We start from the raw sequence: 19782 nt of genomic DNA on the forward strand, positions 1-19782 counted from the left end.
TTTGATGATTTGAATTGGTAATGATAAACTGCCACTTTATGAAATATGTTTCTATTATTCACTTTCTCCCGGGCAGCAGTTCCTAAACCTTTTTTGAAGTAACTTTGAACTTTGTCATTTCGCCTCTTTGGCTGAGTGTGTTGTAGAGCAATAAGATGATTAAGTTGTTGGGTGATTGTATTTTTTCCATAACACTCCGTGGCAAAGTTATGAGGAATAGATTATTAATGTCTTACGTTTTACATGTTCTTATTTCTTCACTGAACTTGTTTCATAAGCTAAGCAGTGCTATGAATTAAAAACAATCATGAATATTGCTGTTTCTTTTCACAATTATTTCTTCATATGGATATGGTATATTAAGGAACACTGAGGAATATAACTTTGATGTGCTTCCCCTCCAGTTGCTCTCCGTATAACTCCCAAGTTTCTGAAAAACACATTATTCAGTATGTCTAAAATACTTGCCCTGCATATAGGTATATATATATATATATATATATATATATATATATATATATATATATATATATATATATATATATGTATATGTATATGTATATATATATATGTATGTATATATATATATATATTTATACACATTGTGTTTGTTTGTGTGTGTGTGTGTGATGTGCATTGATGTTCTTGAGTCAGTGCCAAGACTTGTCAACGACTGTTTTTTTATTTATGAGGGTGTAATGAAAAGAATCACCTAATTTTACAGTCTCAGACTATGACAAAATATACATGAATAATCATCAAAGGTTACAATTACTGTCAACGAGCTATTAAACAAAGTTATTTAACAAACTTTAACAAATTTAGTAAACCTAGAAACTTTAAAGCAGCCAAATAAATTTTTATTAACAGTAAAACATGGTTAAATTAATGAAAATTAACAATAAACAAAGTGACAGTACTTTTTTCCATAGTGTGCAGGTACTGTGTAGACTGTACAAACTTGCCCTTGTCATGTCATGTACGGAAAAAACGATTCAACCAGAACTATTTGGACTATTGTTGATATAAAGCTAAAAATTCCTCTTAGAAGGAAAGTTTAAACAGTCATCAGAATCAGCCAATTTTAAAAAGTAATGCCAAGTGGGGCAGGGAGGGAAAAAATTCTGTTCCAGCGAATCTTCCTAGCCCCCAGATATTAAATGGTCCACCCCTATGTTCAGCGCTTTCTTCGGCGAACAGTGCCCTCTATCAGTTTAGCACTATGTTGTTGAAAGTTATAAAATGAGACAAAACAGTGTATTTATGATTAACAGACCACAAGATACAGCCTAGGGAGTAATTCTATGCTGTTGATTTCATGATCATGACAAGCTGGTGGTGAATTTCAGAGACGGAAAAATCTTTATCATAAGAAAGAGGTCAAAGGTCAAACTTCAGGAACAGAATAACGTACGTGAAATGTAAACAAGTTATCGCGGAGACGCGCTTATTGCCTGCATTACCTGTAAGTTTACCCAGGTGCGACCGATAAACCCTGTCATGGCTGATCGATCTACCACTTGGTATGTGCAGTCGGAAGAAACAGACAGTGTTATGGACAACGAACTCATAGACCGCATTCTCGGTACGATCTATGGCAACTGCATAGGGGACGCCATTGGTCTGCTGACAGAGTTCATGTCGAAAGAAGAAGGCAATATGGTGAGGTGAATCGGATTCATTCGAATTTACAATAATGACATACCTAGGTGTAATCATCTCGAAACTACCAGTACCGCTAGTATTGGTATGACAAAGAGTGTAGTCACTGTCTGTAAAATTAGTTTCAATTGTTTTTTGTTTGGTTTTGTTTGTTTGTTTGGGGAGGAGGTCTTTTCATGTCAACTGCTCTTCATGCTTTCTGTGTCCCCAAATAAATAATGTGCTACATATGAATGCATTTCCTCAAATTTATCCTCAAATTACTCTCCAGCAACGGTAAAGCCCTTGGATCGATTTCCAATGTTTCATTTTGTTGGGTTTGTTTGTTTTGTTGTTGTTGTTTTTTTTGGGGGGGGGGGTAAGGGGATTTGGCATATCAGCCAATCTAAGGTTTATTTGTATGGAAGACCGGTCACGACATGCGACATGCGAGTTTTTAAAACTGCGATCTGCGGTTAGGGTTAGGTTTAGGGGTTAGGTTTAGGGTTAGGGTAGGGGTTAGGGTTAGGGTTAGGGTAGGGGTTAGGGTTAGGGTTAGGGGTTAGGTTTTCTCTCGTGAAAAGCCTTACTTCGCTCTCAACCCAGGAGGTTAGGCCAAGGGACAGAAAAATTGTAACGGCATAACTTAGGGTTAGTTAGCGTTAGGGGTTAGAGTTAGGGTTAGGGTTAGGGTTAGGTCGCAGATCACAGTTAAAGACGCAGGTCGTATGTCGCAGGTCGTGACCGGTCTTCCAGACATGTCGGAGTCCTAACGTGGCCGCTATTTCTCCCAGGGTGTATCCATTGTAGAAGTATGCAGAAATAAGCTAGTCTCTACCTCTGTAATCCATCGTTAGGAGGAGAACGAAATGACATGTATGCAAACGCCATATTACTCGCACGTCGCAGTTTAAGAACTCGCATGTCGCAGTTTGAGAACTCCCAGGTCGCAGTTTAAAAAAACTCGCATGTCGCACGTCGTGACCGGTCTTCCATATATTTGTGAGTAAAAGTGTTTTTATGAAGGAAAATGTGCAAGATAATCTTTTTTTTTGCATTTTCTTTACGCATGTATAAACCTGAAATATTACTGGTACTTTTGCATTATAATGCAATTTGTGTATACTTACATCAGTGATTAATCTCCGTCACATATTTTTGTCAATTTATGTTGATCAATATTCTTTAAAAGGGTAATATTCCAGCAGTTTGTTTCAATGTGAAAGGAACGTTTTCATCAAAATTTTTGCTGTCCTTTTCAGTGGTACCCTGAAGAGAAGTTGGAATACAGGTTAAAAGAGAAGGTGCATTCAGTCCCACACCAACGACGTTGGAAGACTGGTGATTGGACAGACGACAGTGATCAAATGATACTGATAATGAGGTCGTTGGTAGACAAGAAAGGAAAGGTCTGCAGCTCTTTACCTTTTTCCATGTTCTGCTTTGATCTTCTCTTGTAAAATGCCACAAGTTTGTTTGTACTCTACGAAAATCAAAATATTATTACTTGAAGGAAATATATTTCTTTAATTTGTTTGGACAACAAGTACAGTGCATGTGTGAACCAGGAACACCCTGCAGCTGTACGAACTTTATCTCATATTGTTACTGGTAAATTAAAAACACTGACACTGTATGATATTTAAATTTCTATCATGTTGTAAATGTGTGGATCACTTTCCTGGACAGATAAAACCACGATTAGTGATTACTTCCTCTCGTTGTATTTACTGTATTAAATGTGTACAACAGATCTTTCTATCTGCTGTATTATGGTAAGTATACAGACACATATGGCTCAGTGGGAATTTGTTTGTTTTGTTTGTATGTGTTCAATGCATGCATGCACCGTATGTTTATCAATATCAAAGATTTGACACAGAAGGTACATAGTGCTTTAGAATGGTTCAAGAATATATTTTCTTCAATAATGATAAAAGTTCCAAAAGGTAAATTGATGTGCATTTATATGTAATCTATACGGAGAGAATATCAAAGATTTCTTCATAGGATGTTATTGATATTGACATCAGTAACTTTCTTATTTTCAGGTCGACGTGGTTGACTTTGCCAACAAACTACTAAATTGGGCCAAAAAGGGATTTCCAGAGCTTGGAGATAAAGGTGGGCTTGGAATTGGAAGTCATACAAACAGAGTGCTGAAACACAAGAGCTTCCTAACAAATCCACAGCAGGTAACTCACCATGGCTCAATTATATTTTTTTAAAATTTGATTAGTATCTATATATGGTGTTATAGCATTGTCATTGTGTCACAGCAGCACTTTGTGAAACCAAGGCTGTCCTGTGCAGCATTTTTAATAGGGCAGTTCACAGTTGACATCATTGTTCTTTCATTAATGTGCAAAAATAAATATTTGTCTGCATTTTTTAGATTTCACTTTTAGAAATTATGCATGCAAAAATCACTAAAATTCATCTCAGTAGGTGACTACTAGTGTAATAATGACTACTTAAAGATATATTCATGACTCAGAGTACAAGCTGCAATAATACCCACGCGTACAACATTGATAAAATTTGTCCACATTTCACACTGCGTGTCTAATATCACACGCATGCAGCAACCTGTAACCATGAACATCGCTATTGCAATAAGTATGCTACCAAATTTACATGTAAATACTGGTAAGTGTGGGGCACAAAATATGTGGTTATATAGCCACACTTGCATTTTGGGGCAAGTTAAGCCACAAAGATACAAATTTACCGGTATTTATATTTGCCTATCAGCTTAAAGTCATAAATTGCCACTTGAAGATTACCTTTTCTTTCTTGTGTCATTAAAACAATTTTACATCAAATTGGTCCAGATGTCAAAGACCAATGACAAAACAGTATGATGAATTGAATAAGTGTACCTCCCTTCCAACAGAAGGTACAAGTCTCCAATTGTATGTGTCAAAATCATGACTGACACACAGGGTACCTTTATACACAAAGGAAGAACTGAAATGATCAGCATTTTCAAAGTTGTTTTCAATTTGATTTCTTTTACATCCTGATTAGAAATACCAGTGTGATTTTCTGGGATCTGTGGGCTTGAATGGTTAGTTTTCCTCTTTGTCATGGTTTATTGTCATTTGCAAAGCATTCTCCTATCAAGCCAGAGGTATACAAGACCAGCCATGACATCTGTACTGCTGTGTTGATGACAAATGGGGCATCATTGTTCCCACTTTAGACACTAAGTTGAACCCATGTATAACTTATCAGCAAATACAAAAGCATTGATGGTTAAATGTATAATCCTGATCTCTCTAGGCAGCAAGTGAAGTTTGGAGAGACAGTCGAGAACAAAGCGCACCAAATGGTGCTGTCATGAGGACCTCAGTCCTCGGTATTCATCAGTTTAGTAACATTAACCAAGTCATCACCAACACCATAGACATATGTACAACAACCCATTCAGACCCAAGGTAAGTGTTTTTTTTTCACATCATAGCAAGCATGGCATGGCAAGCATTACGGTGAGGGAATTGTACCAATTGAAGTGTTTCATAGCTAAGTGTAGCAAATTATGTTTAGAGTGTAAGCATATGCCCTTCTTGCTGCTTGAAGGTTTGAAGGATTATTAGTAATAGGCTTGAAGCGTCAACTGCTATTCATGCATGAACCTGCATGAGGTCTATTTAAGGTGGAGCTGCATGTTGCCAACACAGTTTTTTTCAAAGCAATATTTCTCATCAAAGATGACAAGGAAACCCCCTCATACTATATATTTTCAAAAAGCAGAGACTCTAAAGTTAAGTATGGTAGCAGTAGTTTACCCGAAGGATGAAGTGGATGTATATTTGGGGTAAAAAAACTCAATTTTGGTATTAATGATAAAAATTAATTTAAGTCAAAAACTTGATGTTATTTTCTGAAATGTAATATTTCACTTGAAAGACGAGTCAATGTAGAAAAAAAACGCTATTTTCTTTGACATTATCAATCCTCATTCTAAAATGGCAAAGGTTGAAAGACTGACACTCAAAAGAAGAGATTAAAATCATGATTAGCAAAATTAAAATGCCACTTATTCAAAATGTAAGAACTTAATCACCAAACAAAATAGTTGTTTTGTAATATAGCATTTAAAGAACATAATGTGAAAATTTCAGAAAATTTGACCCAGCCAGAGTGGAGTTAAATTCTTTGGAAATTTTGAAATTGAGAGGAAAAAGAAGCCAGGAAATCGGGTGATTTGCATACATTTGCATAAATTAACACTTCTTTATCACACAACTTACGACTCTTTGACAAGCTAAAAGATGAACCCAACCAATATTTTAATCGCTGGTTAACAAATTAGTTAAAATTGAATGAATATTTGCAAAAAAGTAATTTTTGAGCAAAATATGCTGTGTAAGGTGCAGCGCCCCCTTAACGCTGGTGAACAAAGTGGTTGCCTGTTCCTTCATGAGATAGTCAGTGCCCTCATAAATCATAACAAACGGTATCACAGTGGTGACTCAGGTTAACCACAGTTGTGGACTGACAGAGGGTTGACACTGCATTGCCTCAGTGGAATTAGCATAACAAAGGCATGTAATTACTGGCACTAAATCAACACTCAGAGGTCAGATCAGGTCAGATTAAGAGTGAGTTCCGCCCAACTTTTCTGGAATTCTTTGACCTTCATTTCTACATAACCTTGTATAATAAGCCTGATTAATACAAATGGGAAATCTTAACAGAGACATTTGGGCAGATAAGATTGTAGTACAATCCATTTCCAACAGTTTGATCTTCATATTTTTGCCACAACATGACATGAAAACTGTGTTTTGCTGTTATTCTTTGATGGAAATATGAGCACAAATATCATCTGCTAGGCAGCATTGTACCCTAACCTTGTAATTTTTTTAACAAAAAGGTTATAGTGAATCACCTCATTTTGTGCATATAAGTAGGTGTATTAACAGCTTAATTTTTACTTTCAGTTTCAAAATGACAACGTAGTCATGCGTTCTTCCCATTCAATGAAGAAAAGTCTGTAACGATACAAAATAATTGTGTCAAAGGTCTTCAATAATATTTGATATGTCCACAATGTATGGTTTGAGTCACTTTTCAAATAGCGGAATACATAATGTGGTATGAGTGTTGCTACCTTCACCAGGAGCAATGATTTCTCTCTGTACAATCTTTGACAGCGGGAAGGGAATGTTATGAAGCTAGTGCACCTCAAAAATAAGACTTAAAATTCAACCATTCTGTTACTAAATCAAGACTATAAATATTGGGGCTCAATTTGCAACATTTATTACTAGGGAAACAAATTACGTAACATTTACCAATTCTGGTATTTTACATTCAAAATGGTCGCCATCTCTGCGTTGACTCTATGGGGAAAAGTAAAATTTTTGATATTTGAAAAATAAAGGCATGTAAAATTTATGTTACTCTAAGGGTGTTAAGAAAGCCCCAGAAGTGATAGACCAGAAAACTATTGGAAAAGATTTACAGCCCGAATACCTGTCCCCACTGAGCATTCTACCTGAAAGATACATCTTCTCAGATGAACCCTTGTTAAAAACATGCTGTCTCCCTCTCTACTGTACTACATGGCATTTTGTAAATGATTATGCTAATCTGAAATGGATCATAGCAATGTTACAAAATGCCACGCCAAATGTTTTCGAATGTTTGCCATGACAGGCAAATGAATTTGCGTAATCAAGGTACACGATATATTACAGAATGTATCAAAAAACAAATGATAAACAGAGGAATCTGTAATACTCTGTTTAAGCTGTATCTGTAAATGTAGGTTAACCATTAAATTATACATATAGATGGCAGGCTTCTCTTGTTTTCTTTTTAGACAAAATTAAAGTGACAATGAGTTTTACAGTGGTTTGCTTTAAACCATCGGCATTAGACAAACTAGACACTGTCGGGTGCAATTAACAGCTAAGCGGTAACATGAGTAGATCATAAAAATAAAGTTGAAACATTGTATAGCAGGAGGTCAGACGTAGTCTAAACAACAACACCTCATATGTCCAAGCACTGTCCAAGTCTTGTCACTTACTTTCAGGTGTAGTTGTTTTGACTACATCTGACCTGCTGTTAGACAATGTTTCAACTTTGGCAGAGTTGGTTTCTCTGTGATCGACTTGAATTACTGCTCAGCTGATAATTACACCTGACAGTGTTGACAATATGTCTGGTTCGTATAATGTCAATGCGTCAAAGCAAGCCACTGTAAAACTGCAAATTTTGTAGCAACAGCTTACTCTGAATTTGTTTTACCACACGGCAAAAGAAAATGAAAACAAACAAAAAGACACATGAAAAAAAAAGTGCTGTGGTTAATAGCATGAACTGTATGTAACATTGATTGTCTACATCACCAGATGTATAGCGTCGTGTATTGCCGTGACAACTGCAATATCAATGATGTTACATGGCAAAAAACACAGAGCAGTAAATGGCGACATTGTACATGAGGGTATCATAGAAGATGCTTACCATCTGGCAAAGGAATACCTTCCAGACGATGACGATGGAATGAGGGTATGTATGCACACACATCTAGAGTACATCCATGATCCTGAAATAGTGTAAATTGGTAGACATGATCTTCCCATTGTGCAAGTGAACTTCAGTTACATTACAGCATCGACTTCAACTTGGTTATTCATTTGAAACAAACCACAGTCAATTGAAGTCTTGGCATGCTCACATCAAATGCACGTAAGTTTCTACCAGTTTTTTAGCAGATATGCTCCATTCTCACCTAATAGTAAGATAATTTGCCACATGCCAAAAGTGACTGAAAGTGAAGCAATTTTAGTCATGTGACCATATTGGATCTCAATATAAATAAGGCAGATACTATGAAGTTACAATTTGAAAATTTCATTGCTTTTCAGTTCAAATTATTGAAGGTTTTCTGCATTGCAAAAGTATGTAACCAGTATGGAATGTAGTATTACTGTTGTAAATAATTTATGTGTACAAATCACACCCCATTGCCAGCAAGCAGTTTTGCTGGTAGATCAACAAAAAATTTTGACGCTGCAGTTTGTTTCAATATGTCTGGCAGGTACTAATTTTATCCTTTTCACATTCTTTCTGCAGAGAAACAAGCTTCATGAATATATGAATAAACGCAACCTGTCTGAGCTTAAACTTGCTCAACCTGATAATATTGGTTATACATATAAATGTCTGGGTGCTGGTTTCTGGGCGTTGCGGCAAAAAGACTTCAGGGAGGCATTGACTGCCATTGTGAAAGAGGTATGTAGGTTTGAGGAGAAACTTTCCAGTAAATTACCTTTCTTTACCAACCTTAATATAGCGAATTTTTGATTGGCAATATGATTTTCATTCTGTCATAAAAAATGGATATCTGTCTTTCTGTGAGGTTAAAATGAAAATTGTGTTGGATTTATTTCAGTTTTTTGTTATCATTTTCATGAGGAGAAACACATCCCACTTTACAAAAAAGTCATTAATATTGCAATTATCGAATTTGCATATGTCAATTTTAATGTTTCATACCTTTCCAAAGGCATTCTAGTTACGCTTGCTAATGTATTAACATTTGGAGATATTTTGTAAGTTTTACTGTACTTTATTTTTCTGTATATTTGAGTTGTTAGTTTGGTTTTTCTAACTATGCTGGAGTTGTGTAATTTGCTCCTTTGAAATTTTACATTGTACCATGAGCTTAGCATAGTTAATGAAGTAAATACGCAGTGAGTTAAAAGATCCTGTTGTATGACAATTTTTATCATACATCAAAAACAGTTTGGGAAACTAAACATTATGTTGCAATCAAAATCAAAGCGTGGAGTTCACAGTTGAATTCCTACTTTCATTTTAGGGTGGCGATTCGGACACCAATGGAGCTGTGGCTGGAGCTCTGCTTGGTTGCAAAGTCGGCTTCAAAAACCTTCCCCATACATGGATAGAGGGCCTCCTACACAAGAAATGGCTTGATGAGAAAATCAAAAAATTCATGAAGATGCTTGAGGATCAGATCAGGCAGCAGGAACAGCCAGTGGCATCCATTTAAAAAAGGGAATTAATACCAAATGACCGTCCTTCACCAGTGTAGTGAAACAAGGGAAGATTAATTGAAAAACAAACCTTTAAATAAAAGTTGAAAGGATAATCAGGGGCAGGGAGGAAAAGCTATGTACTTGATCCTCACCATGATAGCTCCCTAGGTCACTTGTTATTGAACATTGAACATTGTTGCCAATAATTTTCTCTCTTGCCACCAATATATCAGTAGATAATGAATACTATCAAGTGTAATTCATTCCTGTGATAGATAACATATCAAATTTTAAGGGCTGATGCAATTTCACAACTTTAATCTTTTGTAACATGCAGTGGTTTGCGTTGACGCATTGAAATTTGACGAACTATACATAGCCAACACTGTCAGGTGCAATTGTCAGCTATTAAAGCGGTAATATGAGTTGGTTGTAAAGGAATCAACTCCGCAAAAGTTGAAACACTATCTAGCAGGAGGTTAGACGTAGTCAAAACAACACCATCACAAATGTCCATGCACTGTGCAAGTCTTATCACTTGCTTTCAGGTGTAGTTGTTTTGACTACATCTAACCTGCTGTAAGACAATGTTTCAACTTTGGCAGAGTTGATTTCTCTGTGATCGACTTGAATTACTGCTCAGCTGATAATTACACCTGGCAGCGTTGGCAACACCTCAATTTAGACAATATGGCTAGTTCGCGTAATGTCAATGCGTCAAAGCAAACCACTGTAACCACAGGGTCCTTGAGCTCCGATGATGATGGTGATTAAACATTTAAAAATGAAGAAAAATAAAAATATATTTGGACTCAGTAAAGTTGTTGTTGTTGTTGTTGTTGTTGTTATTGTTGTTGTTGTTGTAGTTGATAGTATTTGCAGAAAAGGACAAATTATGCGCTGCAAAATTCAATGCAGCCTCACTGTACACATGGAGGTAAGCTACCTCCATGCTATACACATGCGCTGCAAAATTCAATACAGCGATATTGATGATGATGATGATTAAATATTTAAAAATGGAGAAAAATAAAAATATATTGGACTCTGTAAATTTGTTGTTGTTGTTGTTTTATTATTATTGTTGTTGTTGTTGTTGATAGTATTTGCAGAAAAGAACAAAGTATGCGCTGCGAAATTCGATACAGCCTTACTATACTATGCGCTGCAAAATTCAATACAGCCTAACTATACATGTGCGATGCAGCCTAACTATACATGTGCAATGCTGCCTAACTATACATGTGCGTTGCAAATTCAATACAGCCTAACATTACCCAAGGGTTGTCACTTCATTGCCACACACTTTTTTTTCAATCGCCAAAAATGCACCTAGCAAGCATCGAAATCGGTAAAATTCGACGTAGGGTCAAAGCACATTGGTCCTTCTCAATCATACTCAAACATGTTTACCTCTTACCGATGAAAAGTCGAGAAATCAGCAGGTTTTTCAACGCATCTTGTCGTCTCTCACATTCCAGATTTAAAGACCGCGCGGTACATTAAGTCAAGTGGGCGCATTTCAAATCGAACCATGGCAGAGCCCGTACTGAATGATGGGCCCGACGTGAAAACCCGGCAGTAACGTAAGTTTCTCACGTCTTTGGAAAGAACGTTCTCTTGCTATGGGTGAACTGCAACTGTTAAAGTTACCAGAATTTCATACGCAGACAGTGTCACCCATAGTCTTCAAAAGACGTAAGAAACTTACGTTACTGCCAGGTTTTCACGCTGGGCCCATCCAGCTCTGCTATTGGTTCGATTTGAAATGCGCCCACGTGACTTAATGTACCGCGCGGTCTTTTAAATCTGGAATGTGAGAGACGACCAGATGCGCTGAAAAACCTGCTGATTTCTCGACTTTTCATCGGTTAGAGGTAAACATGTTTGAGTATGATTGAGAAGGACCAATGTGCTTTGACCCTACGTCGAATTTTACCGATTTCGATGCTTGCTAGGTGCATTTTTGGCGATTGAAAAAAAAGTGTGTGGCAATGAAGTGACAACCCTTGGGTAATGTTAGGCTGTATTGAATTTGCAACGCATAGTATAGTTAGGCGGCAACGCACATGTATAGTTAGGCTGTATTGAATTTACAATGCATAGTATAGTTGGGCGGCAACGCACATGTATAGTTAGGCTGTATTGAATTTTGCAGCGCATAGTATAGTAAGGCTGTATCGAATTTCGCAGCGCATACTTTGTTCTTTTCTGCAAATACTATCAACAACAACAATAATAAAAACATCAACAGCAACAAATTTACAGAGTCCAATATATTTTTATTTTTCTCCATTTTTAAATATTTAATCATCATCATCATCAATATCGCTGTATTGAATTTTGCAGCGCATGTGTATAGCATGGAGGCAGCTTACCTCCATGTGTAGTACAGTGAGGCTGTATTGAATTTTGCAGCGCATAATTTGTCCTTTTCTGAAAATACTATCAACTACAAAAACAACAACAATAACAACAACAACAACAACAACTTTACTGAGTCCAAATACATTTTTATTTTCCTTCATTTTTAAATGTTTGATCACCATCATCACCGGAGCTCGAGGACCCTGTGCTGTAACATCATATTAATTTTCGTCTCTGCAAGAAAAGGTTAAAATAGTGTATCCAAAATTTGCAGATATCCTTTACACTAACAGAACTCATTTTCAGCCACAGTCACCACCATGCCATATCTAATTATCAGGAGTTAGTGAATCCTAAAGAGGTCTGCAAAGCTATATGTTGGTTTGATTTGTAGATTTGCAGTCCACCACAGAGCTATTGACTTTTAATTCAAGTGCAATTGCACATGCATCAGTGCCATGAAAATAAACAAGCATCCGTCCTTTTGTCTGTATGTCTGTCATTCCTCCATCCATCCCCGACAGAGCTATGGCACCATTTGATGTAGGGCGTTCAATAGTCTAGAGATCATTCTAATATCAATGGATCGGCTTAAAATTGTACAAATGAGCATTTTAACTTTCACATTTAATTCCTATAGGTAAGCTATCTGAAATGTTACTTCTGTGCCCCTTCGTAAAGCACAATTTCTAGCATGTATAATTTCAAATATGTTGAACACTTTTAAACATTTTTTCCTTGGTATCAGCCATAGATAGACAGTATATGCTCACCTTTCTGTTGAAATACTCAAGTGTTCAATTTTTCAGTTTTCCAGGTGTGTGATAGTGAGTGATATAGCAACAATGAATTGATGAGTGTAGTCATCAAGGTTTATGGAAAACTCCATTCTGTTTAACTTGGAGAAAGATCATAACATAATGTGCAACAGATAATAGAAAGTACAGTCCAACATAAAATGGACATGTGATACTACAGGAGACCAAGATGTTTATGTACTCAATCTATGTAGAGATTGGATAATGGAATAATTTTTTTTTTTTCTGAAATAGGAACTGACTGCAAGGCTCATAAAGTTATGATCAGTAATTTCTTTTCAATAACGATTACATTGGGTCTGACATGGAAGAGGGATGTTTGAAAAATACATGTAGAACCCTATATCCACTGTTAAAGCAAAAATGGAACTTGTCTATATATGGCTTGGCTATAAAATGTTAATTTTCTCTGTACAGGGAAGTTTTCTCAGTATACGAACTTTTTTTACCATAAAGCACCAGTCTGGTTGCCATATCTGAAAAGATAAGCCAAACTATTGATTCAATAGATGATAAGAAAAATTTATTGCAGAAATGTGCAATGAATTCTATTTTGCCATTATGAAGTGCTCCCTACATAGGTTGTACAAAAGTTGTATTTTTGTAAAGTTCAGTGTTGGATATTTTATACAGACTATAATCTTCCTGAAGGCAGCTGCTCTTTGATTTGTACATATTCATAATCAAATTTGAAGTTTATTATCTTTTTAACTTTTCTCCAGAGGAATCCTGTTTTGGGAAATTACCGCAATCCTTTTTCTGCTGATTTTTGTGGCCATGTAGTTCAATCATACATAAAAGAACAAAGCCACTGTTTGTTCATGTTTTCTCAGTCATGGAGAGCCTTCTCAGTCTCATCAATGAAGTCAATTCTGATCAAACAATTCTGATCATGCATTAATGAGATTTGAGTAAATTTTGCCATACTGCACAGTAGTAGAGATTTCCCATAAACCATCATGATTTGTACCATCATAGATTCCTCTTAGAAGTCTACCATGTCTCCCATGTGTAGACTAAGTCCTGGACTAGTCCTAAAAATTCTGAAAACTTTTAAGGAAACAATTCTTCTCAATTTCAATTTTAAATGATTAAGAAAAGAACACCTGATTGAGAGAGGAGATATCATTTTCGTAAAATTTTCCACTGATTGTGTCCTCAGCCATACAGAATAATGTGATGGAAAGTAGGGAGACTAGTTGCACCTGTTTTATGAAACAAAAGGGTATTGATTTTTTCCAAATAGCAAAGACAAAAGACATTTTCATGCTGGCTTTTCATAACTTGCTTCCCAGAAGTATTGTATTTGTAGTACCTGCAGAATGTAACTTTATGGTTCTTTAACGATTTCTTTGAAATTTATACTGAAATATCTCAACTGACTTTTAATAAATATAATTAATGAATTATCTTGACTTCACATTATTGTTTTTATGCAGAACTGAAACAGTTATAAGAAAACTAACGTCATTGGTACAAATCAAACAGAATTGTGAGTACTTTATTGTACTGTGTACTGTATATTAAGGTTCATTGTAGCTGCAGTTAGCTCCTAGGCTTTTGCCTTTTGAAGGTACTAGTGATTATAGCAATGTTTTCTTTCTTCCTGAGCAGAATTGACCGTATCATTTGTATGACCTGCTACAGTATGTTACAAAGTTCAAGCCAATATGAGTCACTTCTCAGAGTGGATCTTTTTTGATGTTATCTTTTTTTTGTACAAAAAAAGATAACATCAAAAAAGATCCACTCTGTGAGAAAGTATGAAATGACATCAGAGTGGATCACAGTGTATGTGTATAAAATGTACAATAAAAAACTGTATATCATTGCATTTTCATAAATTTTGATCAAGTGTGAATAAGAGTCTTCATTTATATTGATACAACAATGCCAAGTCTTGTGGTGAGTATGCATCTGTAACTTTAAACTTGTCTGAAATTTTGTATACATATTTTAAGTATAGTAGGCGAGAAAAAGACTCTAGAATTTATCTTTATCATGTGACGACTGGCATTGTCATTCATCCTAAAACAAAATATGGCTATAATGTAGTTTTCATCATATGAACTTAGTATACTCTTTTGCAAATAAAGTGAAATCAGCACTGGTGTTTACAATATTTTTTCCAATAATTTTTGCTGAGGGAACTAAATGGTATGAATTTGTGCCCTTGCAATCATTTTTCCTGTCCACAACGAAACATATTGTGCAGTATTACATTTTAGATGTTCATAAGTGTAGAGAGGGCAAGTAATGGGGGAGGTGTGTGGATTTCTTTCCCACCACTCCACAGTGTAAATGCTGATTTTATAGTGGATTGAAGATCACGTTGAAGATGTCAGCTTTGATTTGGTTAAGTATAAACTCGATTTTCATTCCATTTTGCTGATTTTAGCAGAAATGCAGACATCTTATAGGTATTAGCATGGTTGTTTCAAAATTATCTGTGGTTTCAAGTTCCGATTTGCAGTACGTCTACAAATTATGAGGAGCTATTTTCTCAGATGGCATGTGTTTCTGTGTGATTGTGTATATGTATGTATGTATATATTTATGTATGTACATATGTATGTATGAATGCCTACTGCAAAAATGAGAGAAAAAAGCACCCAAATATTTGGTGTAATGTGTTTTAAATGGCTCAGAACATGTAAGGGACCGTTCAGTTTTTACGGCCGGGGGGGGGGGGGGGGCCGGCAAAATCTTGTCGCCGGTGTTCAAAAAAATGATGACCCCCCCCCCCTGCATTTTTCGCGAAAAAATGATGACCCCCCCCTTTGTCAGACGAAAAAATTTGATGACCCCCCCCCCCCCACACTGAAAAATAACCAAAACCCATATGTCAAATTTACCCGCACGGTTTGGATTTGAACTCCGGTACGCGGCGCACTTTATTCGTGTAGCAGAGATGCCAGTGTACAAACTTCTCAGCCACATCCATGCAAACGTCTGTTAATTAGGACGACTGTAAGGCAATTTTTAACTTCATTTCCATAGACAACTTATGTCCATGGACATTGTATAAAGTAAACTTTGTTGGAGTGGTTCGCCAAAGGCAGCCCTCCGGTTAAGAGGGTCATGGGCCATTACGTAAAGTCAACTTTATTCTAGTGGGCAACCAAAGGTGGCCCACTGGTAAAAAGAGGGGTCGATCATGGCCATTGCATGAAGTAAACTTTACTGAACAGGGCCGCTGAAGGCGTCCGGCCGTTAAGATGGTCATGGGGTATTACAATAAAGTCAATTTATTGTAGTGGGCCGCCGCAGGCGGCCCGCCGGTAAAGAGGGTCGATCATGGCCATTGCATGAAGTAAACCTAATTGGAGTGGGCCGCCAAAGGCGTCTGCCCGCTAAGAGGGTCATGGGTAATACATAAAGTATATTTATTGTATTGGGCCGCCGAAGGCGGCCCGCCGGTAAAGAGGGTCAATCATGGCCATGGCATAAAGTGGACTTTATTGTAGGTATTATGTTTTTGAAAATGTGGTGACCCCCCCTTTCCTACCAGTGAAAAAGTGATGACCCCCCCTTCTTGGATTCCAAAATTATGATGACCCCCCCCTGGATTTTGCCGCCCCCCCCCCCCCCCCCCCCCCCGGCCGTAAAAACTGAACGGTCCCTAAACGCGATAAAAATCAAAAAGTGGAGATCAACTGATCCAGATATTTGATACATGTATTCAAAGGGGTATCCCGACTTCTATAATTCAAATGTAAATAAAGTTTGCATCAATAATTTTAAAAAAGAAACTTTTCCAAAGAGAACATGAAATCATTCTTCTCTGAAGCTACTTGTCAAATAGCTTTGAAATTTGTGTATTTTTAGGTTCCTAGGGGTGGCTATATTCAACTTTATTTTATGAAATTTACACATGTAAATATTTGGGACAAATTTGCCTATTCAATTTTCTCCTGGGAGGGGCAAAACAGTCAATAGCACATGTGCAAAGATGATCTCATCAAGATTTATCAGTATTCATATGATGATGAAATTTGAATATATTTATTTTTAGGGCCAAATTTCTCATTTAACTACCTTTTTTTTCTGAAACTACCTGACTGATAGCTTTCAAATTTGGTATGCATTTTCTTGATAGTCTGATATGAAATAATTTAGATTTGTTTAAATGATTATATTTCCCATTCTTTTATGACCAAACAAATATATCATACAAAATAGAAAAATAATGTTACAGTTATTAAGCTCAACACAAAGTCATTTTAGCAAATCTAAGAAAGCATGTTGTTTCTTATGGTTTCATTATTTTATGTTACTTTAAATTCTCATTTTATATGTCAACTTTTCTTTGCAAACAGCAGAAAGGGGAGTGTTCAAGAGATTTCAATGATTTTGCTTTTTTGCAAATCAGCCGTGTTTTGTATATTGTCAACAGTAATCAAACACAGGGATTGATTCACAATGAGATCTACGTCATTTTCCCTAGCGACTAAGTCATTAAAAGACCGTTCAATTTTTATTTTTTATATCATGAATCAGGTTGAGTACATTCATCCAGAAATGTTTGAGTCTTGCACAATCTCCAAACATTTGTTTCCATCCTTTTTTCAAGATTGTCACAAATCCCACACAAATAACTGTCAGCCTTTTTCCACTTATACAGTTTTCCATCATTTGGGAGAATATTCTGTCAGGAGTTTGTTCAAATGATGATAAAATTTCCATGTGTAAATTATTTCCATGTTTGAGCAAAACGGCTATTCCTCCAAAGTCAATTGTCTCAAGGCTTTCAAATTTGCGATGTAGGTAGGGATGATCTGTTAAATGCTTTATCCAAATTGTGACAAGAGTTGCATGTGTAAATTTTCCAGCCAGTTCACTGTTTTTGGTCAAAATATGTACTACTTCAAAAACCCTACTGGCAGCTTTCAAAGTTGGTTGGTTTTTTTCCAGATTATTTAGATATGTTTACAGTAAACAATTACAAAAGTTGCATATTTGTAATTCTTTAGGTCCAATACCTGTATCTCTTTTTTTGATTAACACATTCCTCCGAAAGTACCTGTAATGTTGCTTTCAAATTTATGATGTGGCTTCAATTTAATGCTTATTTGTCCAGACTTATGATAATTAAGTATACAAACTTTTTAGTACTAATTTTAACATTTTGGGTGAAAGATATTTTTCTTTGAAACAACTTTACTGATAAATAGATTTTAAAAAATTGTATGTTCTGTAAGGTGATCTTGCCAAACATTAGCTCTGTTCTGCGTTGTTTTGTTGTATTGTATCTTGTTATTTTTGGTATATTATGTATTTTTCTCTTCTTTTTGAAGGCTAAATAAATAAATAAATAAATAAATAAACATGACTCAACAGTGTGTCACTTATATTTCTTAAGCTTTGGCAGGAAATAAGAATATTATTTGCTTTGTTGAAACAGGGTTTTACAGAAACGACCATCAAAATCTATGTTTTAGGGACATTCAGGAGCATCTTGTGTCCAACTACACTGTGATAATTTCAAGGTGGAGCTCATGCTACATGAAATTGAAAAACTCACTGTCAAAATTTTGTGATCTGATGCTTCTATGTGTAAATAATTCAACGTAATTACACGACTGTATTCGTTTACTTGGTGTTTCATTATGAAGCCTCAAACAACTGCCCCAAATGTAGTCTGAGATTCAATTCTTTTCTGATCTACCACTTGTGAGGGCTCATTTTAAAGCTCTTGGAAAAAGAAAAACTTTTACCAGCTAATAGTTTTTCGAAAATCTAAAATTTAATTTTTTCCCATAAAGTTAACACAGGAATGGCGGGCATATTGAATTTCAAATATAGTATCGCAAAATGTTTGGTAATTTACTTCACCAGTTCAAAACGTTGCATTGTGACCCACGATTTTTATCGTTGATCTGGTAAGATGGTTGAAAGTTTCATTCAGAAAAAGTTCGAGCAAAAGTTTAATTCTTTCACTTTCAAGGTGCATACTACCTTAAGGGAAAGTAAAACTTATTCACAAAAAGTGACTTTGATAGTAGATATGTCTACGACCAACATGAAGCTTAATGTCTACATAACTGAAAAGCAAACGAAAAAATGTACAAAAACTGTTTTCAATGGTGAAATGAAAAAAACAATGTCAGCAAAAATGAGTTCACGGCGCGGCGCACCAATACATATTTTACAAAATAACAAAAACATGTACAATTCAATCCACACATTTGATTTTTCAATGTTGTACACAACCATCCCACATAACAAACTTAAAGACAGGCTATCATCTCTCGTGAAGAAAGCCTTCTTTTACAAGAATGGTAGTCGTAGGTATGAATACATTGCCATCAAGCGCAACTTGGGCTATATTTCACCAACAACAGCGATGCCAAACTCAAATACAGTGATGTTGAGGTGATTCAAATTCTATATTTCCTTATTGACAACATATTTATCAAGTTTGCTGGCATGACATTCAGGCAAACCATAGGCATTCCCATGGGCACAAACTGCGCCCCACTTCTTGCAGACTTACCGTATTTTTGTATTCGTATGAAGCAGAGTTCATACAATCACTTCAGAAATCTGGATGTAAGAGGATTGCCAAGCGATTTAACAACACCCACAGATATATCGATGATCTCATTAGTTTAAACAATCCTGGTATATCCAATTATCTACACCACATCTACCCAGATGATTTAGAAATAAAAGAAACAACTGAAAGTGTGGACTCGGCTTCATACCTAGACGTATTGTTTGAAATTAGACAAAATACACTATATACTAAGCTGTATGACAAAAGAGACGATTTCAATTTTGAAATCATAAACTTTCCCTTTTTGTCGAGCAATATACCATCATCTCCAGCTTATGGTGTGTATATTTCACAACTTCTTAGATACAGTAGAGCATGCAATTCATATGAAGACTTTCGAGTTAGACACAGCCTATTAGGGGTGGACCATTTGATA

The 19782-nt window shown here is 36.0% G+C and overlaps 1 protein-coding gene across 1 annotated transcript; it reads left to right on the forward strand.

Moving 5' to 3' along the window:
• The first annotated feature begins 1311 nt into the window (after positions 1-1311).
• On the forward strand, positions 1312-10477 carry LOC139135346 (ADP-ribosyl-[dinitrogen reductase] glycohydrolase-like). The gene is made up of 7 exons (XM_070702693.1): positions 1312-1662; positions 2904-3050; positions 3693-3836; positions 4927-5081; positions 8010-8169; positions 8737-8895; positions 9485-10477. The coding sequence occupies exons 1-7, from the start codon at positions 1501-1503 to the stop codon at positions 9674-9676; spliced, it is 1119 nt and encodes a 372-aa protein (XP_070558794.1). The 5' UTR covers positions 1312-1500; the 3' UTR covers positions 9677-10477.
• Positions 10478-19782: the final 9305 nt, after the last annotated feature.

Source organism: Ptychodera flava, chromosome 6, assembly GCF_041260155.1.
Source record: "Ptychodera flava strain L36383 chromosome 6, AS_Pfla_20210202, whole genome shotgun sequence".
Classification (NCBI taxonomy): Eukaryota; Metazoa; Hemichordata; class Enteropneusta; family Ptychoderidae; genus Ptychodera; species Ptychodera flava.

Coding starts and splice junctions, on each gene's coding strand:
- LOC139135346 (XM_070702693.1), top strand. CDS start 1,501: ATGGCTGATCGATCTACCACTTGGTATGTGCAGTCGGAAGAAACAGAC. Junction 5,082..8,009: donor ACAACCCATTCAGACCCAAG/GTAAGTGTTTTT, acceptor CTACATCACCAG/ATGTATAGCGTCGTGTATTG. Junction 8,896..9,484: donor TGACTGCCATTGTGAAAGAG/GTATGTAGGTTT, acceptor CTTTCATTTTAG/GGTGGCGATTCGGACACCAA.